At 37.2% G+C, this 27,485-nt stretch overlaps 2 protein-coding genes and 1 long non-coding RNA gene across 4 annotated transcripts in view; 1 reads left to right on the forward strand and 2 right to left on the reverse strand.

Moving 5' to 3' along the window:
* The window catches only part of RSBN1 (round spermatid basic protein 1), a 42,669-nt gene extending 36,841 nt beyond the window's left edge, over nucleotides 1-5,828 (reverse strand). Inside the window, 2 exon segments of the mRNA XM_060090294.1 lie at nucleotides 5,122-5,785; nucleotides 5,787-5,828. Of these exon segments, the coding sequence (XP_059946277.1) occupies nucleotides 5,122-5,785; nucleotides 5,787-5,828 (706 nt within the window).
* LOC132484129 (uncharacterized) lies at nucleotides 4,934-16,130 on the forward strand. The gene is made up of 3 exons (XR_009531153.1): nucleotides 4,934-5,019; nucleotides 7,371-7,461; nucleotides 14,880-16,130. It is a non-coding gene; the product is annotated as an uncharacterized LOC132484129 (long non-coding RNA).
* Nucleotides 6,829-27,485, reverse strand: part of PTPN22 (protein tyrosine phosphatase non-receptor type 22) — a 61,191-nt gene continuing 40,534 nt past the window's right edge. The window contains exons 13-22 of one of the 2 annotated variants that reach the window (XR_009531152.1): nucleotides 26,578-27,395; nucleotides 24,818-24,901; nucleotides 24,560-24,669; nucleotides 22,703-22,730; nucleotides 19,467-19,550; nucleotides 18,875-18,990; nucleotides 16,182-16,212; nucleotides 12,494-12,571; nucleotides 7,759-7,929; nucleotides 6,829-6,898 (exon numbers count right to left, since the gene is read on the reverse strand). Coding sequence is in view for 1 of the 2 variants with exons in the window: in XM_060090295.1 (XP_059946278.1) it covers nucleotides 7,865-7,929; nucleotides 12,494-12,571; nucleotides 16,182-16,212; nucleotides 18,875-18,990; nucleotides 19,467-19,550; nucleotides 22,703-22,730; nucleotides 24,560-24,669; nucleotides 24,818-24,901; nucleotides 26,578-27,395 (1,414 nt within the window). In the remaining variant the exon portion in view is untranslated. Of the gene's footprint in view, nucleotides 6,899-7,610; nucleotides 7,930-12,493; nucleotides 12,572-16,181; nucleotides 16,213-18,874; nucleotides 18,991-19,466; nucleotides 19,551-22,702; nucleotides 22,731-24,559; nucleotides 24,670-24,817; nucleotides 24,902-26,577; nucleotides 27,396-27,485 lie in introns of those variants that run through there. The other variant, XM_060090295.1, reaches the window with a different exon arrangement.

A 27,485-nucleotide genomic window follows, 5' to 3' on the forward strand; every position in this document is an offset into this window, starting at 1 on the left:
AGAAGAGAGCTATGGAAATCAACTTCCTCCTTTCCTTTTTAAAAAAAATATTAAAACACTACTAAAATCATTAATTTATTAGCCAAGAATAATGGAAGCATTACTTTTTTTGATGGAGTTTTTTTGAGGAAGTTTGTTCTAGGCTTTTATGAGCAATAAGAGGGACAGAAAAAATTAAGATTTCAAAAGACACAGGTAACTATCATTTAATTAAGATTCAAGCCTGCTGCTTGCAAGAATCAAACAATATTTTAGTATCTCTTTATTAACAATGCAAATGTACTTAGTGGAAAGTGAAAAGCCAACTGGACCATGAGTCAAAAAAACTGGGTTCTAGATTCAGTTCTATCATATACTAACTAGAAAAGCTGAAGTGTGACACTTCAGCTCTTCAAAAATACTTCCCATTTTACGTATGAAGCAAGTTTACCTTAGCATTTACAGATTAAATTTTTGTTTCAACTATTTATGAGCAACTCCAAATGTCTGGAATCAAAATTTATAATTAACTTATACATGAATTTGGATTGAGTATTGTCGGGCTGGTGTACAGGAACAGGTCTCTCAGCTGAATGATCTATCTCAGGGATCAGCACACTTCTTTTACAAAGAGCCAGACCATAAGCTTTGCAGGCCATATCATCTATCCCAACTACTGTCCATACTGCTGTAGTGCAAAAGCTCCCAGAGACAATACAATTGAATGAGTGGAGTGGTGTCCCAATAAAACTTTATTTCTGGACACTGAACTTGAATTTCATATGATTTCATATGTCACAGGTTTTTTCCAACCATTTAAAATGTAAAAACCATTCTTAGCTCAAAGGTTGTACAAAAATAGGTAGTGGAACTGATTTTTGACAAAGGTACAAAAGTAATTCGATGGAGGAAGGATGGTCTTTTCAACAAAAGGTGCTAGAGCAGCTGGATATCATAGGCAAAAAAAACAAAAAAAACAAAAAAAAAAACCTCAACCTAAACCACACACATTATACAAAATTAACTCAAATGGATCAGAGGTTCAAATGTAAAAGTTAAAGTTAAATAAAACTTTTGGGAAAACAACAGGAGAAACTCTATGGGACCTAGGTCTTGGGACTTCAGACATGACACCAAAAGCATAATCTATAAAAGAAAATCAACAAATTAGACTTTAACAAAATTTAAAATGTTTGCTCTCTGAAGGACCCTGTTAAGAGGATGGAAAGACAAACAACAGAGTGGGAGAAAATATTTGCAAACCGTTATTCTGATAAAGAATATACATATCTGTAATATATCAAGAATTTTCAAAACTCAATAGTAAAAAACCAAACAATTCAATTAGAAAATGGGCCTAAAACTAAAGAGACATTTTATTGATGAGACTATATGGACAGCAAATGATGGCATGAAAAGATGTTAAGTATCACTAGCCATTGGGGAGATGCAACTTAAGTCCACGATGAGGTATCATTACACATTATTAAAACAGATAAAATAAAAATAGTAACAATACCAGACACTGGCAAGTATGTGGAGAAAGTGGATCTCTCATACATTGCTGGTGAGAATGTAAAGTGGTACAGATATTCCAGAAAATAGTTTGGCGATATCTTCCAAAAACAAAAAAACAAAAACACAAACAAAACATATACTTAACCACATGACCCAGCAATTGCATTCAGAGAAAAATGAAAATTTACATCCACACAAAAACCTGAACATGAATGTTCATAGAAGCTTTATTCATAATGGCTAAATTGGAAACAACCAAAATGTCCTTCAACAGGTGACTAAACTGTGGTATATCCATACCATAGAACACTACTCAGTAATGAAAAAAAATGAGCTATTGATACATACAACTTGAATAGATCTCAAGGATATGCTGAGTGGGAAAAAATCTCAAAAGATCACATACCATATATATTCCATTTATGTAACATCCTCAGAATGACTAAATTATGGGTTGGAGAACAAATTAGTGGTTTCTAGGGGTTGGGGAAGGTGGGGAGACACAGGAAGTTCTAAGATTACAAAGAGAAAGCACAAGGGGGATCTTTGTGATGATGGAATAGTTGTGTACCTTGATTGCAGTGGTAGTTAAACTAATCTACAGGTGTTAAAACGGCACAAAAGTATACACACACCATTGTACCAATGTTAATTTGTTAATTTTCTGGTGTTGATATTATACAATAGTTATGTAAGATGTAACCTTTGGAGGAAATTAGTGAAGAGTAAAGACCTCCCTGTACTATTTTTGCCATTTCCTGTGAACATATAATTATCTCAAAATAAAAAGTTAAAAGAGTTTCTGAAAACCTGCGGATAAGGGAAGGGAAGACATAGTTCTGTAAATAACAAGGGTCTAGCCACTCTCCTTATTAATCTTAGAGTTGTTTCAAGGATCAAGCGTGATAAAATAACAAAAAGCAGTTTTAACAGTACTTAATAACAGCCAGACACTTAAGTGCTTTCCACATATTGTCTCACTTAAGCTACAAACAATCTTATAAAAGAAATACCACAACCCCATTTTACAGACAGGAAAACTGAAACTGAGGGAGCTTAAAGTAATTTGTCCATGGTCACACAGTAAGTGGTAGAGGCACGATTTAAACTCAGATTGACTCCAGAGGCATGCGTCCAGCACATCACTATAACGAGTATAAAGATATTTAGTGGAAAAACAAAAGGTATCCATCAAAGTGTAGTGCAAAAGCATGGATTAAACAAAGGTTAAACCAGTTTATTTTCTGTAAGATTCTCAGAACTTTAAAAATGCCAGTGTGTGTCATATAGCTAGGAGGCTATTGTTTTTTCCCCAACATATTTGGCAAGGGAATCTTTCCCTCCAGAATATATAATCCAACAGTCTCTCATTCAAAAGTCAAAATGTTTACACTGGAGTTATTGTGGTGATCATTTTGCAATATATACAAATAATGGATCATTACTTTGTACACTTAAAAGTAATATTATGTGTCAATTATATCTCGATTTTTTTAAAAGTTAAAATGTTCAAATGACCTAATCTTAACCCACTTTCCTCCTTCACATACTAGCAAACCACAAATGCTTGGACTGCACTGTCCACTGTGGTAGCCAAGAGCCAAAAGGACTATTTAATTATAAATTAATTAGAAATAAAATTTAAAATTCAGTTCCTCAGTCACACTAGCCACATTTCAAGTCTTCAAGATTTGTTCAAGGGCCACATATGACTGACTAATGGCTACCATACTGGACAACACGTTTATAGAAAACATTTCCATCATCATAGAAAAGTTCTGTCAGGCAGCACTGGGTTAAAAGTTTGTTTTTGTTTGTTTTTTAAAGACACGGCCTCTGCAATTTTCAGAGACGCACACTGTATTATGAACTATTATACATGTATTTGCCGCTATCCTCCCATAAAAGGGGGCTAGGTCAGAAATTCTTAATAGGACGGCTACTGCCACTCTGATGCCAAGGCACAGGGAAAAGATAAGCAAAGAAGTGGAAAAAATGAATAGCAAACAGAGAAAGCAACATCATGCAGCTGGAGGATGAAGCTTGAACTCAGATTCAGGAGACCTGGGTTCTACTCCCTATTAGATCAATGATTTTTTTTTTTTTTTTTGGTACCTGTTACTAATTAACTGTGACTAGACAAGTCTCTTCACTACTTTAGGCCTCAGTTTTCACTCTTCAACAATACAAATTTGACTTGGATGATCTCTAAGATTCCCTCTAGCTCTGTACAGTTGAAACACACAAAAACACATACACACATGAAATGAGAAGGTGAGAAATACAGACACAAATAAAAGAGAGCAAGATCATTGCATATTAGTGGTGGAAACTGGCATTCCTGTCAGTTTGGCACAAATTCTACTCCTGAGGATAAGACTTGGATACCACCAAAGGAAGAAAGATTTAGTTCAATTCAATAAAAACTTACTGAGCAATTATTTGCAACAAACTGCACTACCTGGAAGTAGCACCACACACACACACACACACACACACATTAATTAGCCCTAGGTTAAGACCAAATATGTGGAAGAAATCCAAGACTCACCAAACTTGAGATTGAAAGACTAGTTCATTAACACGTAATAACTGCCCCAGTACTAAGAAACATGGAAGTATTTTAAACTCTTCTTGAGGAGACAACTCTAACAAATTATATAAAATCATATACAAAGTAAAAACACATGGCATAATCAAAATTCTTATCCCTCCCCCCACCATACCCTTCTTCTAAAGAGAAAGTAAATAAATGCTACAGGTACTTGGGAATATGAAAACAGCAATTTTGGTCAACCTAACTTCTCTAGAACCCACACTCAGATAGTCCTACATTTTCTGGGCTAAATATTCTTGACTTTAGTGAGTTTATTGGAAATAAATAAATTCTCCATCTGTTGCACCGGGCAGATGAAAAAGCAACTAGAATTCTTGTCTCTACTACCTCCTACTGAAGTTTTCAGAGGCTTGGTTGGTCCTATTTTCTAGGATCAAAGGGAAGAGAAAACCTTCCCTATCCCTTTTCTGAAAATTAAGATTTCATATGAAAATTAAAAATGAGTTTTACTTCCACATAAAAAAGAACCAAGATAAACTGCGTTCGATATCTCACCTTGCAGAAGCTAAGGCAACCAGTGAGTCGAGCCTAATCTCGGTACAAATTCAAACTCCTTAAAGCCCCAAACCATACTCGTGAATATAGTGGGGCAGAGGAGAGTGAATATTCAAGCTTTCCATCAAAGAAAACAAGGAAAAGAGGGATTTCAGCGACAAGCCTTTACTTTAGACAGGCAGTTTTCAATACCCCACCTACTAAATCCCACGCCAAGGACCGCGCGGCGCGGAAACCCTGGCGAATTTGAAAACAAACGTTGGTAAAGGCTCGGGGAGGGGGGACTGGTAAGGGGGTTAGTAACTGACAGCTCGGCCTCGAAGCGAGAAGCTTCAAGTAGGTCAGACGGTGTCAACGGTTTGCAATCCAGGATCCACCCCAGTGGGCTTAGGGGAGTAGAGCAGCAGGAGGTAAGCAGGGAGCTGGAGTCTTTCGGGGCTAAAGGGGAGGGATATTGCAACAGAGAGAGACCTAGATAGAGCCCAAGCTCGGGGCAGTTCGGCTGCTCTCACCTCTCTTGGGGGCCTTGATTAGAGGCACCCCTCCAGTCCTCTCGCCGTTTTCCTGCTTGTCCTTGTGCTTGAGCTCTCCCGGAACGCAGGAGCCGGGGTCACCATCAGAGCCGCGGTGGTGATGGTGCTTGTGCCGCTCCTTGTGGCCCTTATGCTTGGGCCCGGCCGCGCTCACCGTCAGGGGTGAGAAGGTGAAGAGGGCCGAAGTGCCCGGAGCCGGGAGCGGGGCAGCGACAGCGGGCCCGGCGGGTGCCAGCGAAGGTGGCGGCGGAGGCGGCAGGAGCAGAGGCTCAACAGGGCCTGGGACGGTTGGGGCTGCATTCGTTGGCGGCAGCGGCCCGGGATGTTGGCGGCTGCGACGCCGCCGGTGAGGGGGAGCGAGAGGGGGGTCCTGGCTCGGCCTCCCCCGCTTCTCCTGAGACCCCCCACTGCTCGCTCGGCGCTGCCGCTTCACTCCCCGCGGCGAGACCCCAGCGTGGGGTTTCTCCTTCCCCTCTTTGTCCGGCTCCTCCTGCGCCGCCACCGCCCGTACTATGCGGACCGCTCCGACCTGCGCAGCCATTTCACCCACAAACACACATTTAAATGGCCCGACCGCCCCCCCGTCCGCGTACCGCGCAAGCGCCGCCCGCGCACGGCCCGCTGGGCATTGGAGTCTCTCCCCCAACTCTCCGCTTCTCGGCCATTCTTCGTCCAAAGCTGAACATGGCCGGAAGCAGTACTTCCCGGAGCTTCTCCGCAGGGCCCTCCAACCGAGCTCTATTGTAAAGCACTCTGGGCCGCGCGGAGCCTCACGGGAGCGGTAGTTCTCCGCGCCCCCGCCGCGTCGCTGGCTCGGTGAGCCGAGGAGCCGAAAGGGAGCGTGCGCCGAGTCACGCTTCGGGCTGCGACGCAACCGCCGCTGGGCGGAGAGTTGCCGCCAACCGCCTTAACGGCCAAAACAATGTTAATGGCTTTCAGTCTGTCGGCTCGTTCCCATTATCGTCTCCGTGTGCCCCTTCGTCATTTTACACGGAGGAGTTGGTCTCCATAGTTACTTTTCAATTTCTTACTCCTCTCATAACCTTTGTGAGGTACAAGAATCCCCGGCCTTTTACCCCTGGACAAACGATGAGATGCAGAGGAAAAAGGAACTTGGTAATATGTCAAATGAGGGCGATTTTGCTTTAAAATCGAACGGAGCTGCAAATCAGACATTTCTGAACCTCTTCCTGGCCACTGATTGCTATGGTTACAAGTATAGGCGCGACAAGGCAGGTGCAAGAACTGCCTGGGAGCCTGGTGAGCGCCGCCCACCTCGCCGTCGAGCCGCATCCCCTCTAGTGCCTGGAAATGTATAGAGTTCATCCATTATTTTGAATCCTTCCCTACAATTACGGGAAAATTCTAGATGGAAAAACATGTTTTGAAATTTCTTAATAAGATTTTTTTCAAATCGTAAGTATACGATTGCATAAATTTGAGAAGTGTGTCTACCAGAGAACACTCCAGAAATCGTCACTACTCACCAAGGTGTCCGCCCAGAAATTTATTTACAATTTGATCGTCACTTTACATTTTACCGCCTTGATAAAGATATTTGGAAATAATTGATTACAATAAAGTACTCAGATAAAATCTCTGTGGTTTGATGACACTAGTACCTGGAAAAGTACTCAGCTCGATGAACACTATAAAGTTAGTTTAAAAACCAAAAAGTTTATTGAGCACCTCTTGTGTACATTACACTACAATAAACAGGTAATATTTCATCCAGTGTGTGCCTTCATTGGGATTCCTAATGAAAAATATTGAAGAACAAATGCTGTTTAAGTATTTCATTTTTTAGAAAGTTATGAACTCTTTAAGTGAAGTCATTAGGATGTCAGAGGAATCCTTTGTAATAATTACCCACTAACTTATGTGTTACATAAAATTAGATTTGAAAGATCAACTTTAAGATAAGGCAGATCCATATTCATATAGAAAAAAATTTTTAACTAGTAGTGCCTCTAGTTAGTTGGATATAAATTGTACATGTTTATATAGGACCTTTGAAATGAAAAAAAAATGCCACCAAAAGATAGCTACTTTGTTGATTATTCTTCTAGATTTGGTAACTGAATAACATTGGCTAAACCTTGTCCGGAATGTGCTTGAACATCTTGTTATTTGGTATATCCAAACGAAAAACTGATTACTGTCATTACATATATATTGTATTCTCTTTAAATATAACTTCTTTTTCTTACTACTCTTGTTTCCCACAGCACTTGGAAAGATGTATACTCCATTTAGGCAAAAATAATTCCCAGGGAATAGTCATTGTCACAAGCAATAATTTTATACTGTAACCACAAGGTAAGATTTTTCAAAACATTTTTTATGGTAACTTCTGAAAATATAGACATTTAATTGAGATCCAATTTTTACAAATCTTTTAAAGTTTATATTTATGTAGGAAAGTAAAGTAGACTAAAAATAACTTCCAAAAAGGAAAAATAAGTCCATTGTAAAACTTTCTCATACAGCATTCTCTATACATAGCTTAAATGACAAACTCCTATTTGTGCTTTCCAACCCGGTGTAAATGAGATGAAAATGTAAAACTTCTGACATTTATTTGCATATTGCTTTTAAATGCTATTAACACATTACCGTATCTTCATTGTAGATATTATGAATATACAGCACTTATTCTAGCTAGCAGTATTCTAGTAGTTTCATTTGCAGATTCACTTGCAGCTGATGTTCCAAACTTGTGTTAAATATTCCAAGTTGATGGTGGGTTCCTTGGTCCTTTGGGTTTTGAAAAACGATTTGCAAAACCTGGGAACAAAAATAAAATTGAATGAAAAAAGAAAGATTTCTTATACAGAAATGAACACTTGGATTTTAGAGTGTATTATAATATGTGCAAATACATGGATTTTTTTCTAAAAGGTTAGACAGCATCTTTGATCAATTTAGTAATTTTTTGTAAAAGCATTCTAGTAATTATGTTAGTGCTTAAATGATAACAATAGAATACTAATAACATTTTAAATTTGTAGAACACTTATAAATTTAATAATGGTAATAATTAGATGATTGTAATAGCCTTTGGTAATTCAGCATATAGTATTCTTTTTTCCCAGGTTTATCAAAATATTATTGACATATGTTTGTTTACATGTGACATGTAAGTTTAAGGTGTACAGCATGATGATTTGATACATGTATATATTGTGAAATGATTACCACATTAAGGTTAGTTAACACCTACATCCCCTCACATAATTGTCTACTAGTGTGTGTGGTGATTTTTTAAGATTTTTCTTTTCAATATAAGATTTTACTTTTAACAGCTTTCAAGTATATAACACAGTACTGTTAATTACAGTTGCCATGCTGTACATTAGATCTCCAGAACTTATTCATCTTATAACTGGAAGTTTGTACCCTTTGACCAACATTTCCCCATTTCCCCCACCTCCCAGCCCCTGGCAACCACCATTCTACTCTGTATTTCTATCAGCTAAACTTCTTTAGATTCCACATGTGAGAACATATAGTACTTGTCTTTCTCTGTCTGATTTATTTCACTTAGGGTAGTTCCCCCAACATCCATGTTGTCACAAAAGGCAGGATTTCCTTCTTTTTTGTGAATGAATAATATCATATATATATATACATAATAATTCAGATAGTCATGTATGTATATATAGAGTCAGCCCTCCCTATCCTCAGATTCTGCATCCACAGATTCCACATCTGTGGATTCAACCAACAGTGGATCAAAAATATTCGAAAAAATATTTCCAAAAAGTTCCAAAAAGCAAAACTTGAATTTGCCACACACCAGCAACTATTTATATAGCATTTACATTATACTGGGTATTATAATTAATCTAGAGGTGATTTAAAGTAAACAGGAAGATGTAGGGAGATTATATGCAAATACTAAGACATTTTATGTAAAGGACTTGAGCATCCTTCGATTTTAGTATCCACGGGGGTCCTGGGACCAATCCCCCTTAGGGCTGGTACGACTCTACGAGGATTTTTCACTGTGCAGGGGGTTGCACTGCTAACCCCATGTGTTGTTCAAGGGTCAACCATATACATATATCTCTCACATCTTTTCTATCCATTCATCTGTCAGTGGACACATAGGTTGTTTCCATGAATTGGCTATTGTAAATAATGCTGGAATGAACATGGGGTGCAAATATCTCTTCTGAGATAATTTCATGTCCTTCAGATATATATTCAGAAGTGGGATTGCTGGATCTTTAATTTTTTGAGGAACTTCCAGACCGTTTTCCATAGCGGTTGTACCAATTTACATTTCCACCACAGTACACAAGGCTGCCCTTTCTCCATAGCCTCACCAACACTTGTCTCTTGTCTTTTTGATAATGGCCATTCTAATAGGTATGATGTGATATCTCATGGGTTTGGTTTGCATTTCCCTTATGATTACTGATGTCAAGCATCCTTTCATGTGCCTGTTGACCATTTATATACCTTCTCTGGAAAAATGTCTATTCAACTCCTTAGCCCATTTTTTAAGCTGATTGTTGGGGTGGGTTGTTTAATAATATCCTTTATCTATGTCTTTTCACCCACCACCCATTCATCAGAAAAACAAAACTGGGGAATTTAAATTTCAGAAAAATAAGCGCTATTGCTTTAGAAAATTATTGTATTAAATTCAGTTGTACTTCTACTTTGACCCAGAAAGCCCTCAATTTACTCAGAGATTACGTTTGAAAAGATTAGAAAAAATAAAGTATTAAACAATCCTGAAAAACTAATAATAAAACTAAGTGGTTAATTATTTTTATTTCTCTCTCTCCTCAAACACTCCCCTCCAGGCCTCCCCCACCCCCCCACACACACACAGAAGGAGGATGAGGAAATTTTGCATAACCAATGAAGGCTATTTCTGGATGCCTTCAGAATATATGCAGGTTGATGACGTAGGTTCTTAATCACTTTAGCAACATATGACTTTTCCTTGATAGCATTATATTTTCAAGGTACTCTTACACTTAGCAACTTTAAGGGCTCAAATTGAGCAATGAAAGAATCGAAATACAAAGGGAAAACAGAGAATGGAAAACTCAAAGATGATTAATTTCATCATCTTATAAAATTGTGGGAATTATTTACCTTATAGAACTGATGAAAATGATCAGCTGGTTAAAGCACCCAGCTCAATGCCTGGCACATAGTAACTACTCAAGTACTGCCTAAATCTGAAACACCAAAAACTATGCCAGAACTGGAAGACAAGGAGATTAGGGAAGAGGGAATGAAAAGAAGATAAAAACAAGAAATCCACTAAAATTTATTAATAGTGGTGGTAAAAAAAAAAAAAAATTAGGGGGAGGGGGCGCACAGCCTAGTTCCTGCACATTTCACTCCTCTGAGTGGTAAATAAGAAGATAGAAGGAAATATATTCCAGGTTCAATAGTTTCACACAATAGTCACAAAATTATCCATTCAGTCCAGATAGCTTGATTGTAACTGAAGTGGACTGAGAATAGAAGTAAGAATATAACACATAAGTACTAGGTATCTGAAATTTGAGGAATAGCTACATTCAGTGTTTTTCACTGATCAATACTCAATAGTTTAGAACAGTAGTGAGCTACCTTTTTTGCATGTAGGACAATTCAGGAAAAATAAAAATGTTTATACCCTGGTGGCGCAGTGGTTGAGAGTCCGCCTGCCGATGCAGGGGATGCGGGTTCGTGCCCCGGTCTGGGAGGATCCCATATGCCGCGGAGCGGTTGGGCCCGTGAGCCATGGCCGCTGGGCCTGCGCATCCGGAGCCTGTGCATCCGGAGCCTGTGCTCCGCAACGGGGGAGGCCACAACAGTGAGAGGCCCGCATACCACAAAAAAAAAAAAAAAAAAAAAATGTTTATAAACCACAAATTTTTTTCATTCTAATTTAAGTACTTTTTGAGTAAAATGCCCTTATAATGCCTCTTTTATAAAAGAGAACCAATGAAAAAATTAGGTGCTGCTTTTTAAGTAGATAAAATGTTCAACTTTGAGAAGAAACAACAGGGAGACAGCTGTACAATATTTTATCCTCATATTATATCACAGACTGTTGTAAAGTTATATGGGCCATGAGTTATTCAAGTGGTGTCTCTGACTGAGAGAAAAGAAGGAAGCAAGGAACATTTGTGTTCCAGGTAAAGTTTGGTGCTTTTTTCATAGGTTATATAATATTCTACATGAACTTTTTAACTAAATGATTTCATAAGAATAATAACTTTTTTCTAATTATAACATTTTAAACCTTAGAGTTAATGTAATCCAAGTAAAAATTTTAAAGCCCAAGAAACAGATCCAGAGAGTCTAGTTGAATACTTTGCCATGATGAGATAGGAACCATAACCCCAACTGCGGCAGAGATTGCTACCTGTCCACTAAAATTTTTCCTTGCTTCTTCTTCAGGAATAGAATAGTATATGGGAAACTGTCTGCCCAGCATTATTGCATTTCCCAGTGTCTTTTACAGTTTGGATATAGCACGTGTATAAGTTCTTTTCAAGGGAATGTGAGCCGGCATAATGTTGCCTCTTCCAGGCCAGTGCCTTAAGACCAGAAAAGGAGGCCACACCTCTTCCACATTTTTCTCTCATCTTCTTGCCACCTGCAATCTGAACATGGCAGCAACAATTCTGATCATTCAGATAAGGACAATACCATAGAGCAACAGTTCTCAGGATGTGGTCCCTGGGACCACTGGAGGTCCCCCAGACCTTTTCAGGGGGTCTGCTTTTTGGTTAATAATAATTTTTAGTAGTAATATCCTATATTATTTGCTATACTCCTTACAAAAATTATAGTATACATAATACTACCTTAAATAGTATCATGAATTTATGTTATATAGAATAATGGAATGCTTAATATAAAATTATTTTAAATTTATAGCTTATACTAAAGAGCAATTGGGCAAACAGTTCCTTTAAACTGTCAGAATTGTGCTTCAGTGCCTAATGTTGCATGAGTTACACAAGATTAGATAGCAGCATCTTCTGTTCTTTTCATCACACTTGTATATTTTTTTATAACTTTGCTTAGATATGAACTAGAGTATTATGGCATTTCAGAATTTCTTCATTTGGCTTTCACATTCATTTACTACATGCCAACGTGATCATTTGGTACCTAGTTTTATTTTCCATATATGCTAGGCAATTCAGGCCTATGTAAGATGTAAGAGTTAGCTGAGGTCAAAAATAAAAAGATAAATGGCATGAAAAAGAATATAAACATAAGGACTTATACATGCAAACTTAAATCATATTAAAGTTGTATCTCTTATACTGTAAATAATTAAGATAAATATTTTTTTAATTCTGTTGGGAAGTAACACACATACCAAAATTCAAAAAGGAGCTGGAGTTATTTGACTGAACAGAGTCTGCAGGATTGTTTGATGGGGAAGAATTACAGATACCTAGAATCAAAAGAAAAAAATGTAAGGGAAAGAATGGATACAGACTCAGACCACATAATTGTTGAGATTACACATTTCCTCCAAATTAATTAATACTTCCAGATAAACATATCGCTATCAAATGTAACAAAAGATAGATGTTTACAAATGGGTTGACACTATAATTTTCTCATTTTTGTGTGCATATTTTTTAAGTTTTCTTTTCTTTGCAAACAGATTGTTTGTATAATAAACCCAACACTAGAGAGAATCACCAAAGGATACAGGAATACAACCCATTTTACTGTGAATCAACTTTTTCTGGGATTTACATTTTGGCTTTCAACTGCATCTTACTTTGCACTCTGATCGCTTTAAAGTACACTTTAAAATAATTTGTTCTCCACATTAGCTCAACCGTGGCAAGTCTGTGATTTTTCTTCCACCATCCTCTACGCCTGTAATATCTTTCTTCGCTTTCCAGCCTACTTTTTTCCCATTATGGATGATTCTAGTTAGGCCCAGAATCTGCCCAAAAGCACTGTTACGTTGCTTTGTTTTGCTATTTTAGCTACCTATAGGCAGACTTAAAAATATATTTCTCTTCCCAGCACCTTAATATATTCATGTATCAGTATCTGCCCAATTCTGAAAACAATCCAGTGAAAACATGGTCCATATTTTTTTTTTTTTTTTTTTTTTTTGCGGTAAGCGGGCCTCTCACTGTTGTGGCCTCTCCCGTTGCGGAGCACAGGCTCTGGATGCGCAGGCTCAGCGGCCATGGCTCACGGGCCCAGCCGCTCCGCAGCATGTGGGATCTTCCCGGACCGGGGCACAAACCCATGTCCCCTGCATCGGCAGGTGGACTCTCAACCACTGTGCCACCAGGGAAGCCCATGTCATAGATACTTTTATGCTGCCTGCTCAGCATTAATTCCTTCTTCTGATAATTGAACTTGAACTTTCCTTTAAGAAACCACCCCTCTCCAATGTTCAGCTGCCATACTTCTCGTGGAGCTCATTCAACCCTTAGATGAAGGAGCTGACCTATGACTAAGGCTGTCAGCTGGTACTTTGCCATGGTCACACCAGTTGTTTAGGTCTGACCTCATTCCTTATTGGTCAGCGTCCACATGTAACAATTGTTGAATGTTAGGTATAACACTATCCTCTTAATCCAAGCATTAAATATACTGGCAATAATTGGTTTAGGCTTAGCCAAGACAATCAGGCCCAATCAACACTAGTCATCAATCAGGCTGTTGCTTGAGCAACCAGGAAAGAGCTCATTTTTTTCATCATAAGCCTGAAATCACATGGTAAAAGCCTGCCTATGAGTGAGCTAACAGAGTGAAACAAAGTTAGGAGATATGGAATGAGATTTTACATCTCTAATTACATCATTTGAACTCTTGGTCATAAGCCAATAAATTCCCCTTTTCTGCTTAAGCTAGCTTAAGTTGGGTTTTCTGTCACTTGCAAATGAAGGATTTCCTAGCAGCTAAAGTTTCCCACCAAAAGTAGGCATCAGGTGGCATAGCTGACAGCTTCAACTCTTGTCACCAGCAGCCAGAATGATCTTTTCAAAAGACAGATCATGTAACATCTCTGTCTAAAACTCTTCTGTGACTTCCCATTGGGTCATTAACATGACCCATAAGGATCTAACTACCTCTCATCTCTACCATCTTTTGGACACACCTTACCCCTCTCTCCTCTTAATACCCTGCAGCTATGATGGCTTCCTTTGAGTGCCTACAACACACCAAATTCACACTGTTCTGTTCACCATCACATACCCAGTGCCTTGCAGAATGCCTGGCATATAGGAGGCACTCAACAAATATTCATTGAATGAATGAATGAAAGAAAGAGCCTGACACCAGGCTTAGATGCTAACTTAAAACAACAGGTGAAGAATCCTAATTTCGTTAAAAGTAGGACCAGTAAGTCATCCAGGCTAAAGGGAGAACATATAGAACTCAGGAGGCATGGACCATCTAGAAGGGGAAGAGAACACATGCAAGTAAAGGCAGATAAGTCTAAAGCTTCAGGATCAATTTTGGGGGCCAGATTTTGTTCTTAATTTAAGGACAGAAGACCAGAGGGTGAAGGCAACTGCGAAATAGAAATTAGCATAAATCTAGAGAATGACCTGGGAGCTCTTACTTAGAAATAAGACTCAGAGTCTCAGACAGTCATACCATATCTCACAACTATGCCAACCTAAATCTACCTGAAGTTTCTGTATCTTTGTTTGATATCCCCAAGACAGGGTTGGAGCTAGAGAAAGAAAGTTTTTTGGGTTTGTTTTCTGCTTTTTTTTTAGAGAAAGAAAACTGTAGGGACTTCTCTGGTGGTGCAGTGGTTAAGAATCCGCCTGCCAATGCAGGGGACACAGGTTCCATCCCTGGTCCGGGAAGATCCCACATGCTGAGGAGCAACTAAGCCCATGCGCCACAACTACTGAAGCCCACGCACCTAGAGCCTGTTCTCCGCAACAAGAGAAGCCACCGCAATGAGAAGCCTGCGCACCGCAACCAAGAGTAGCCCCCGCTCGCCACAACTAGAGAAAGCCCATATGCAGCAACGAAGACCCAACGCAGCCAAAAATAAATAATAATTTGAAAAAAAAAGAAAACTGGGTGTTTCATAAACTAAGCTGATCAAATCAATCTTTGGCTAGCTATTCAAGTTACTCATTTCTTTGCTTTTAGCTGTTTTATTTCTTATGTTACATACTATAATTTCCTCTTGCAGTGTTTAAATTCTCTTTTGACTGATTGTAGAGGAAAGAGTATATTTTCCAGTCATGCTTCAGCCCATCATAGGTAAGAAATCAGTTCACTTCAGAGATCAGGTGTGGTGGCAATGAAAGCAGACTAGCACAAGTTTATGGACAGGGAGATAGAGTGAAAAGAGTAAGATTCAGCTATAAACCTTCTTACTTAGATTATACCTTAAATCAAGTTTTCTCAGTGCTCTTTGTCCCACCCTAAATACCAGTATAGTACCAAATAGCTGTTTGGTCCTTGATGACTAACCCAATGGATCAAATTTGTAAAAAATATACCACCACGTTTTATATACTTTGTAGTTGTAAATAGAAATTTCTAAGATAATCAGTTTCCCACAGTTTCAGGAGTCTGGGTTTTGTTTTTATTACAATATAGGAAAAACAGTAAGCAACAGACTTTTATTGCTAATAATACATGGTAAAAATGGAAATGTGTCAATACTTTGCTTATTTCATTGAATCAACACATTTGTTTCACAATATGCTTTGCTATGACTACTTTCAAAGAAAGTACATCTGAGGTTAGACTGCTGGGAATTTTAAATAACACACTAGTATGACGGTATCTTACCATGGGTAGAAAGTGCCAAACATCATACTATTATTCCTGTGTATCAAACAGAAACTTTCTTTCCCCTTATTCCCTACCCAGTATTAGCATTGTGGAACCTAGCAGACTACAAGGCCTAGGGGTGATTGTTCTGATACATAGGACCCTAACAAGGTTCTGTTTAGGAATAATATTGTTCATTTTTTCAGAGTGGTTATGTAAGGAAAAATTACATAATATTGAAAGTGGTATGTGTATTCTAAAAATAAGTAAAAGAAACTTACTCTTTTTCATGTTTCGCAAAATTTTCAAACTCTACAAAATGAAGAAAAGGAAAAAGTGAGTTTTTTCCCTGTGAAATCCAAAATACTTTAATCAACTAGAAATATAGATTTCAGTCAAAAGGATTAATTTCTTTAAAAATGGATATCAAATGTACAAAATTATTTTTCTATCTTGCCATTTTTTAATTCAGTGCAAAGTCTCCACTTGATCTTATCTTGCTACATTTTCCACCCATATAAGAATCACACTATTTATTTAGAAATAGTGCTATTGTTGTGTCAGGGGGAAAGATGGAGTTCCTACCTGTCTTCTTTACTAGGCGACCATTCCAGGACCCACAATGGCTTCTGAAGATAGCTGTGATACATTGCCATTCCCATTCAGGCCAAAAAATTTTGCCAGTCATTTTCTGTACTCAGTTTACTGAGGTTCACTTCATACTGTTAACCATGCTACTTTCTTCTCCCTCTTTCAGCAAACCCATGTCTTCTGCCTCCTTTATGGTGAAGTCTCTAACTTAACCTCTTCTAGGAATCTACCCAGATTTCTTCTTTTCTTCACATTTCCTCAGGGTGTATGTTTTCAGTTTGTTCCATAGTATTTTACTTTTTGATAATTTTCATGTTGTTTCTTATATAGGCATTCTAATAGATCAACTATACTCTTCTCAAGGACATTTAGATGTCCTTTATGACATTTCTATTTTCCTAATACTTAGAAATGTAATCTTCTATATAATAGATATTTAATATTTTTTTTTGAAAAATTTTATTTAGTTTTTAAATATAGATTATTTATAATTCAAAATATCCTAGTAAAAATGCTCCCATCTTTGTTTTCCATCTACCTAGTTTCTGATCCTCCCCCCGCAGGTAACCACTGTTGTTAGTTTTTATGTATCCTTCCAAAGTTACTTATGAATATATAATATAAATATAGATCATATTTTCACCCTTTTAAGCAAAAGTTAATAAAATATATAAAAGTATATTGAGAGTCCTCATTCTTTTTTTAGCTGCATAGAATTCCATTGTATGCATATACCATGATTTATGATTTATTTAATCAGTTCCCCTAATGATTAACATTTATGTTCCCAATTGTCTACTCTTATAAATAATGGTATAATGAATAACCTGGTATACATTTCATTTCATATATGAGCAAGCATATTTGTGGGATAAATTCCTAAATGTGGAATTGTTGGGTCAAAGGATGTATGCATTGGTAATTTTGATAGGTAGTGCTAAATTGTCCTCCATAGAAGTTATACCACTTACATTCCCACCAAGAGTGCAAGAGTGTGCTTATTTTCCCATAGCCTTCCTAACAGAGAGTGTAGTCAGACTTCGGAATTTGCCATTCTGAAACATGAAACACAGTATGTGACTGTGGTTTTAATTCATATTTCTTTTATTATGAGTGAGGTTGAACATATCAAATGTTTAAAGGTCAGATCATGCACATTTACTTATCTTTGAATTATCAGATCATGTATTTTTGCTCACTTTTCTTTTAGGGTTATTATTTTCTATGAATTGCTAAAGAAATATATAATATTAAAGAAATATAGTCCTTTGACTATGATGCCAGTTGCAGATATTTTTTTCTCCAATTCGTTCTTTGTGTTTTGATTTTTAAGGTGATTTTTTGTTGTTGTTTTACCATGCAGAAATTTTCTGTTTTATTTAGTTAAATTTATAAATCTCCCTTCTTATGGCTTCTGGATTTTGAATCATAGTTATAAAGATCATTCCCACTCCCAGGTTGTAAAGTAACCTTTCCAGGTTTTTTTAGTACTTTGATGGGTTGGTTTTTTGTTTTTTAGCATTTAAGTCTTTTATCCAACTAGAATATATCTTGGTATAGCTGTGAGGTATAGATCCTACCTTTTTCCCTCTAGGTTGTTATCCAGTTGAACCAACAACAGTGATTAAAACATCCATCTTTATTCCCTGACTTGAAAGGCTCCCTTCATCATATACTAAATTCCTATACATTTTTGGATCTATTTCTGAAGTTCTCCTTCTGCTCTGTTGGTATGTATTTCTTTTCATACACCAATATCCTACCATTTTAATTATTGAGGCTTTACGATGTTTTACTATCGGATAAAGCTACCCTTCTTTCACTGCTTTTACTTTTTTTATTTTGTTCGGTTTACTGACTATTCTTGCTCTTTTTTCCCCCCATATGAACTTTGGAATCAATTTGTCTAGTTTCAGGGAAAAAAAGTTGATAGTTTTATTGGGCATGCTTTAAGTTGTTGGGTTTTTTTTTAATTTTTAGTTTCCCTCCATTAATTTTGATCGTTGTGAGACCAACAGTGAATATCAGTGAAAATATTTAGTCTAATTTTTCATCTTTTTTTTTTTTTTTTTTTTTTTTTTGCGGTATGCGGGCCTCTCACTGCCGTGGCCTCCCCCGTCGCGGAGCACAGGCTCCGGACGCGCAGGCTCAGCGGCCATGGCTCACGGGCCCAGCCGCTCCGCGGCATATGGGATCCTCCCAGACCGGGGCACGAACCCGTATCCCCTGCATCGGCAGGCGGACTCCCAACCACTTGCGCCACCAGGGAGGCCCTAATTTTTCATCTTAATGCTGGTGGCCCGGGGTTGGAGTGGCAGGGGTAGGGAGACTTTCAGTAATGGAAAGCCTCTGGCATATTTCCATAAACTCCTATCTTCTTTACCTTACTCCTTGTGAAACATTTTCCAGGAGTCTTCAATGTCTGTTTTGAAGATGTTGAATTTTCCATGGTGTTACGACAGCTAGTAGAATAAGTCTCTACAGGTTGAGCCTGCATACCTAAAAAAAAAAAGTGTTTTGTTGCATAGCTTCTTAAGCCTTCAGATTGTATACAGGTATATATTCAGTAATTCTTAGCTTGACTTTTTTATTCATTATTTTTGCAATGCATTATGGGATTTTTAAATGTATTATTATTATTATTATTATTATTATTTTCGGTGGTACGCGGCCCTCTCACTGTTGTGGCCTCTCCCGTTGTGGAGCACAGGCTCTGGACGCGCAGGCTCAGTGGCCATGGCTCACGGGCCCAGCGGCTCCACGGCATGTGGGATCTTCCCAGACCGGGGCACGAACCCGTGTCCCCTGCTTTGGCAGGCGGACTCTCAACCACTGCACCACCAGGGAAGCCCTTAAATGTATTATTTTTATCTTATTTAATCATTCTTTGTACCTTTTCCATTTAGATCCTACTTTATTGTTAACCTTTAATGGTCTCATTTTTATAACTTTTTTGAGAGAGCACTGCCACTTACAATCTTCATCAGCAACAAGGAAGGACTCTAAAGTTCTTTCTGGCAGTGGAGGTGGCAGGGAAGAAGAACGATCTTGGTGTCTATCTATGAAAAGAGTATACAACAAAGCAAAAAAAAAATTTCATCAATTAAAAGTCCTAAGTCAAGATCCCTTTTTGAGACAAAAATCATATGATATTGCTTATACATGGAATCTAAAAAATGGTACAAATCAACTTATTCACAAAATACAGAATCACAAATGTAGAAAACAAATTTATGGTCATCAAAGGGGAGGGGGGGAGGAATAAATTGGGAGACTGGGATTGACATATACACATTACTATATATTGAATAGATAACTAATAAGGACCTACTGTATAGCACAGGGAACTCTACTCAATACTCTGTAATGGCCTATATGGGAAAAGAATCTAAAAAAGAATGGATATATGTATAACTGATTCACTTTGCTGTATACCTGAAACTAACACAATATTGTAAATCAACTATACTCCAATAAAAATTATTTTTAAAAATCCCTTTTTGGTATTGTATAACTTTTCCAATTTTTCAATATTAACCTACAACAGCCAAATAAAAAATTATCTGAACATTGACTGGAGCCTCAAGAACTTTGTTATTCTAGCTCTTTCGCCAATGAGCCTATGCTTCATCACAAACTTGTAGCTCACTTCAAAAGTATTCTTCAAAAGAAATTGAACCTGAATTTAGTCAAGCTTCTAATCTTACTACAATTTTACAGAGAATCCTGGAGATAGAGGAACATGTTAAATAAAACCATGAGGATACAAACAGCCAAATCCAGACTATTAGCAATCTTAAGGACAAATGGCCCATTCCCTCAACAAATAAATGGCATGAGAAAACTGTTACAAACTTTAAAAGGCTTAAGAAACATATAAACCAAAGGCAATGTGCAGATTTTGTTTGAATCCAGCTTCACATAAACCAACTGTAAAAAGACATGTTTGAGACACTTTGAGAAAATTGAACAAAGTCTGGATATTAGATAATATTAAGGAATTATTATTAACTTTATTAGTGTGATTACTGCTATTATGGTAGATTTAAACTGTGTGTTTGAAAATTTCCATGATAAAAAATTTTAAATAATGGAGCTATTTTCCCACAATGTAAGTTCTAGAGACACAAATGGTGTTCTATTGATGTGTGCTTCTCATTATACAGCGCTAAGTATAATTATATACTTTATTAATGTCTTTTTTTTTTTAATTTTTTGGCCACACCGCGTGGCAGGTGGGATCTTAGTTCCCTGACCAGGGATCGAACCCGCACCCCCTGCATTGGAAGCACAGAGTTGTAACCACTGGACTGCCAGAGAAGTCCCTATTAATGTCTTTTGAAAATGAGTATGTGGTTAAGTGCTAGAGTTTTATCTGTCTTTGGTCATTGGGTTTTTCACGTCTTAGGACTTACCTATAAAGCAAGTTCTCTTGTTTATTCCTTATATGCTGGGTAATATGCAAAAATTAAGTGCAATACTTATTTCCATCACCTAATACAATAACTGGCATATAGTAGGCATTTGACAAATATTTGATAACTACTCTGAAGTAGCTTATCACCTTCCCGTTTGATTTTAGGAAATATTATGAGACTGTAACTTTCAGGTAGTGATATCCTGCCAAATACCTTCCCAAAATACCATTTTCATCTTAATACTCCCCTGACGAAGAACCTACAATGCTTATTACTTACTGAATTAAATTTAAATTCTTCCGCCAAGCTTCGTGTGTGATAAAATACACGTAACAAAATTTGCCGTTAATGACATTTAGTACATTCACAGTGATGTGCAATCATCACCACAATCTAGTTCCAAAATTTTAATTGTCCTGAAAAAGAAACTCCACACTCATTTAGCAGTCTCTCCCCATTCCCTCCAGATTAGATTGGCAACCACAAATCTGCTTTCTCTATACATAGATTTGTCTGTTGTGGATATTTCATCTGCCTAGCTTTTAAGTCCTTCAGAATTTTCCCACATTTTATCTATCCAAATTTATTTTCCATATTTCCCTATAATAGAACCTCTGTTGCAATTAAATTAACCTACTTACCATTTCTCTGTACCCATCATGCTTATTTTTACCTTTGAGTCACTGTTACTCTGATCCCTGCTCCTGGAATTCCCTCTTTTTTCCCCTATCCATATTCTTAAATTTCTTTCACCTACTCAAGCCTTTCCTAACCACTCCAGTGATACCTTTCTTTATTCCAGATTCCTGGTGATGATAATCAGTGCCACATAGATTATCACTTAATGGTTCCAAGTGAGTGTTAATTTTGTCTACCCAATTTGAATACATATATAACCATTAAGCAGTGCCCTTTCTTAAATATCCTGCCTATTCTAACACTGTATAAGACACATGGAACTTGCTTAGGAAATGTTCATTTAATAATTACCTAATAAAAATTATAATAGGTAACATTTAATGAGAGCTTATCATTTGACAACCACTGTGCTAAAAGCTTTATATGCTTTATCTCACTAGATCCTCACAAAAATCCTCTTAGAAGGGGAGTTCTATTATCCTCATTTTATAAGTGAGAAAAATCGATAAAGTATATAATGTAACCAAGGTCATAGATTTTGATAACTATTGGTAGGCTGGGGATTTGAATGAAAGTCTACCTGACACCAAAGCTCATGCTTTTTAACCTCTATGTTATACTGCTTATTTACGTATTTGAGCAATATGTTAATATGAATAAATGTGTTAAGGGCAACTACTACCTGTTATAATGTATGTAAAGTACCCATCAGTGTTCAAAGGATGTTTGTTGTTGATGTTGTTATTCAATGTATAAAACAAGCAAGAAAGTACTAGAGAAGCAGTGGCAAGTTAAAGACCTAAGTGACCAGAAATAACTTTTTAGAATCACACTGTTAACAATGATAAAACCAGTAAAATGGAACTGCTGCAAAGTTTTAAGAGATTGTATCTAAAATACTTTGGGTTTTTTGTTTGTTTGTTTGTTTTAGGGCTATATATCAAGGAGCAGAATTCTAAAATCCTGTCTTCCTTTTGCCCTTGACAAAACAAAACTACTAGCCTAGGAAAACCAGAAATAAATCAATAAACAGTGGAAGCTATTATGGAAACCATGCCATCTCCTGAGGTGAATTACTCTAAACTTAATGAGCCATTCTTGCAGTACAAATTCTTAGGGCTAAATGTCATCTAAAGCCAAAGAAAATTTTTTACCTGATTTGGGACTCTGAGGTTTTACACTCTGAAAAAGAAAGAAAGTCAAAGTGAAAGAAGAACATCTATACAAATCTATAAACTCAAAGCAATAAATAGCATTTTAAAATTACATTTCATATACCAATAGAGATAGTTATGAAATGTTGACCCTATTTTTCCTAATTTATAAATGTGCTGAACTGTGAAGAATCATCCACTCCTACAGTGATTTGTGTATGTCATGAATATTGGTCCTAAATTGATCCTTTTTATAGTTATTTCCTTCCTACTCAGAACATTTCCCTGAAAATTTAATTCCAGGTAAGGTTGTTGCCACTGAAATTACTTCATGACACTGAAAAAGTAGTGATTATTCTTTACTCTGGGAGTTGTTAAGATAAAGACCATTAGCAATTATAGTAACAGTTACTAGCACATTAAAAGTGTAATTTAAGGGCTTCCCTGGTGGCGCAGTGAGTGGTTAAGAATCCGCCTATCAATGCAGAGGACATGGGTTTGAGCCCTTGTCCGGGAAGATCCCACATGCCACGGAGCAACTAAGCCCGTGTGGCACAACTACTAAGCCTGCGCTCTACAGCTTGCAAGCCACAACTACAGAGCCCATGCGCCTAGAGCCCATGCCCTGCAACAAGAGAAGCCACCGCAATGAGAAGCCCACGCACCACAACGAAGAGTAGCCTTTGCTCGCCGCACCTAGAAAAAGCCCGCACACAGCAACAAAGACCCAACACAGCTAAAAGTAAATAAATAAAATAATTTTTTAAAGTGTAATTTAAAAGGCAGGGAATATTTGCCCACCAGCACTGCAATTGTAAGCGTGTTTAAATGTTTTAGTTAATTCCTTTTCTGATCTCTGAAATTTTAAGACAGTTGGTTCATAGAATTATATACTAATGAATAACAGATTGTTCAAGGTACAGGTTTTTCTTCTAGAAGCAGGAAACATTATTCCAAAAGGTTTATCTTAAATAATATAGACATCTGTTATTTTTTAAAAAAAACTACTCTCTATGTTATCACAGCTAACAAGAAACAGCCTACCAGATGACTGCTATGAACAAGCAATCTACTTAAGAAACAATTATTTTTGCCTTAACTGTCCTTAAAGAATAAAGTCAAATGTTTCTTCTTTCACTGTCTTCCTTGATCACTTCCCACCTGAAGGGATCTCTCACAGTTTCAAAGTTCTTATCTTCCATATGGCATTGATTATATTTGCCTTGTTATAATAAATACAGACAAAAATAAAGACTTGTGTACACATGCTATATCCCCACTACTGAACTATAAGTTTCTTAAGGGCAATAATTGTGTCTATACATCTTTTTATCCCCCACATCCTTTAGCACATTGTTTTATAAATAGTATCCGCTTAGGATTTACTAAGTGATGGGTGTTAAAATAAAAGGAAGGGGCTTCCCTGGTGGTGCAGTGGTTAAGAATCCGCCTGCCAGTGCAGGAGACATGAGTTCGAGCCCTGGTCCGGGAAGATCCCACATGCCGCAGAGCAACTAAGCCCGTGCTCCACAACTACTGAGCCTGTGCTCTAGAGGCCACAAATCACAACTGCTGAGGCTGCGTGCCACAACTACTGAAGCCCGTGTGCCTAGAGCCCACGCTCTGCAACAAGAGAAGCCACCGCAATGAGAAGCCCGTGCACCGCAACAAAGAGTAGCCCCCACTCACCACAGCTAGAGAAAAGCCTGCATGCAGCAACGAAGACCCAATGCAGCCAAAAATAAATAAATACATAAATAAGTAAATTTATGGAAAAAGGAATAGGACTATAGTCCGTTGAATCCAAGTGAGTAGAGTCAGAAAAAAGTTATTGACCTTGCTTGGTCTAAGTCTTACCAAATCATCAAATTTCTTTGATTCAGATGTTCTACTACATTCTAGTGATGTTCCAATTTTTACCTTCACCGCTGAAGATAAAGATTTGGGAACATCCAGGGGGAATTCTCCTGTAAAAAAAGTAAATATGTTTCAATTTTAGTGCTGTAATTTTAGAGAGCAATTGTTACTCAGCAATAGCACACAAAATATTGAGAGGACCTAAGGAGTAATATAGTTAATCCACAATTTATTTTACACTTACTGAACTGTACTTACCAGCTTCCTCTACAACAATAAAAGATTCAGGTGTCCGTTCCGGAAGTGGAGGGGGAATTTCATCATCTATTCTTGGAGAAGTTGCTATCCAAAATGCCCAAAATATAATCAAAATGTTTAATTAGAAAAATCCAAAGAAAATTCTTATATTCTAATCTTGATACAAATTATGTCAAGCATCATTAATATATTTAAGCTGGTACCTGTTCACTCAAGGAGAAAACAACATAAATTCTCTAATCCTAAATTGGAAACCCAGGAGGATTTTGATTCTTCTTCAAGAGTTATCGTTTCTTTTAAAAGCTCAAAGGTATTTTGATTATGTCAATGAGTATCAGTTAACATAATGTAACATCTTATATTAATTTAGGAAGCTTTGGATTGTTTTCTCCATAACTCTTGCCTTTTGTTTTACATAGAATATACAACATCATAAAGCACGTTGACATGCCAAAGATTCAATGACAGAGCAGGTAAAAATCACAAAGATTTTAGTATCTCTTCTTCATTCTTATAGAATTAAGAATATTGATATTTTTCCTGTTTACAAAAAAATGGTATAACAAGGTTTTCTATAGAAGTATTCAGAATTTTTATAGAATTTAAATGCTATTATGAGAAACTGCCACCAGATGGCATACATGTCAATGTTGCTACAATCCTTGAAGATAAGGATTTGGTTTCTAATGCTGACACTCAGGGAAGTTTAAGGAACTATAGGTATCTAGAAAAATAAAATTTCTTTAAATCATAAAACAAGATCAAAGTATGTAATCCTTACTTCTAACCAAAGAAGAAACTAGATCCAGATGAAATATTTTTATAACAAAACTATGCATCTACGTATCTATTGAGGAACTCTGGACAGTAAATAATGTCATAGAGAAAAAGCTTTCCCTACTTCCTACCTAGGTGGACCGTTCTTTATCAATTTCTGATGACATATCTAAGAGAGTTAAACTTGCTTTAACTCTTCTTTCACAACATCTTCTTTCATATCAAACTATTATAATTATCTAACCAAATATTTACTCCTACTTTCAAACCACTCAGTAATATGAAACAATATGCATAATATGAAAAAATACAGAACTATAAGAGATAAAATATGAAATTAAAGTCATATAAGATTAAAATATCATACAGAATACTGAACATATATCCTCATCTATAAAGTTATTATAAAAGGACAAGAGGAAATCAAGTCCTCCTCTTCCAACTCCTGCAGGAAGAGAATTCAATTCTTAGCAATCTGTTCAATTTAGTATAGACACATGATTCTCTAACAAAAATTCTGAGTGACCATGTGGTGCTGTTGATCAAATCTTTTCTGATGTTCTTTTGGAAGTTGCTTCTGCATGCTAAGGATAAATTGTGGACTTCTTTTTTTAACATCTTTACTGGAGTATAATTGCTTTACAATGTTGTGTTAGTTTCTGCTGTATAACAAAATTGTGGACATTTGATAGACACTTCTAGGAATGAGGACTGCTGCCTTTAGAAGCACGCCTGCTGGCATAGGTCCTGTACCAGATCTGATTGCCTCTACTATTGCTTGTTTCATGGAATATTATGTATTTGTTATTGCTATTTGCAACTCATCACATCATCAAAACACTCATGGAATTTATTTTTTTGAGGAGGAGAAAAAGGAGAAGGAAGCAGAGAAGGATAAGAGGGTGGGGGGGTAAGACAAAACCAAATCTTATAGAAACAGAGTCAAATCTAAAGTGCTGTACAAACTTTTAAAAATAACTTACCTACTACTGCTGTCTCTTGGCTCAGTGGTGGGGGGAAATTGGTCAGAGGATTCAGTGCTAAAGAATCACGTGAATTGTAATAAGGAAAGAGGGTTGTAGAAGATTTTGGCAGTGAAGAACAAGGTAAAGCAGTTTCATCTTGCTTCTCAGGTAAATCAAGAGACATCTTAGAACCAGCACTACTTGGAGACAATGATGAAAAATAAGGATCTTCTACTAAAGACATGTAAGAAAGTACTTTAAAAACACCAGAGTCATGCTGATTTGCATTAGAGGCATTGCACATTTGATGCTTAGAGTCATACGATGGTGAGTAATTCAGTTCTGCTGAAGAAACATGCATCACTTTTTGAGCCTGCTCAAGACATGAATTGTGTGGGTGAGATTCCAAATAAAAACTTTCCTTGACGTCCAACTCTTTGGTGTCTCTCTGTTGCATCAATTCAAAGGGAGTTGATTTGGTCCGCATTATTGGCCCCTTTAAATTAAAACATCTTCCTGCTGCATTTACAGGTTTAGAGTTAGGATGTGCTCCAAACAAAATGGAGCTCAAGTCCAAACTTTGATGCTTCTGAAGAGGCTCCCCAGCTTTTGGGAACACCTTTCTCTCCCATTTCATGGTTGTGTCAGCATTTTTGTTACAACCACAATTTAGCTCCAAAAACTCTAAAGAACTGCTCTGTTTAGAAGGGTGCATTACTAACCCTTCCTTTTCATTTATTTCAGAAATCCTGAGGTCAAAGGAAGAAGCTTCTGCACTTTTCACCCTTATCCTTCCTTTGCTCTGTTGGTTCATCACTTTTGCTTCTTTTATGATGCTGAAACAAAAAGAAAGTAATGATGATACCATATCCCAAAGAGGTCTCTTCCCATATCCTCTTCTCAGCATCACAATGAGATATAAGCAT

This window comes from Mesoplodon densirostris, chromosome 2, assembly GCF_025265405.1.
Source record: "Mesoplodon densirostris isolate mMesDen1 chromosome 2, mMesDen1 primary haplotype, whole genome shotgun sequence".
NCBI classification, from domain to species: domain Eukaryota; kingdom Metazoa; phylum Chordata; class Mammalia; order Artiodactyla; family Ziphiidae; genus Mesoplodon; species Mesoplodon densirostris.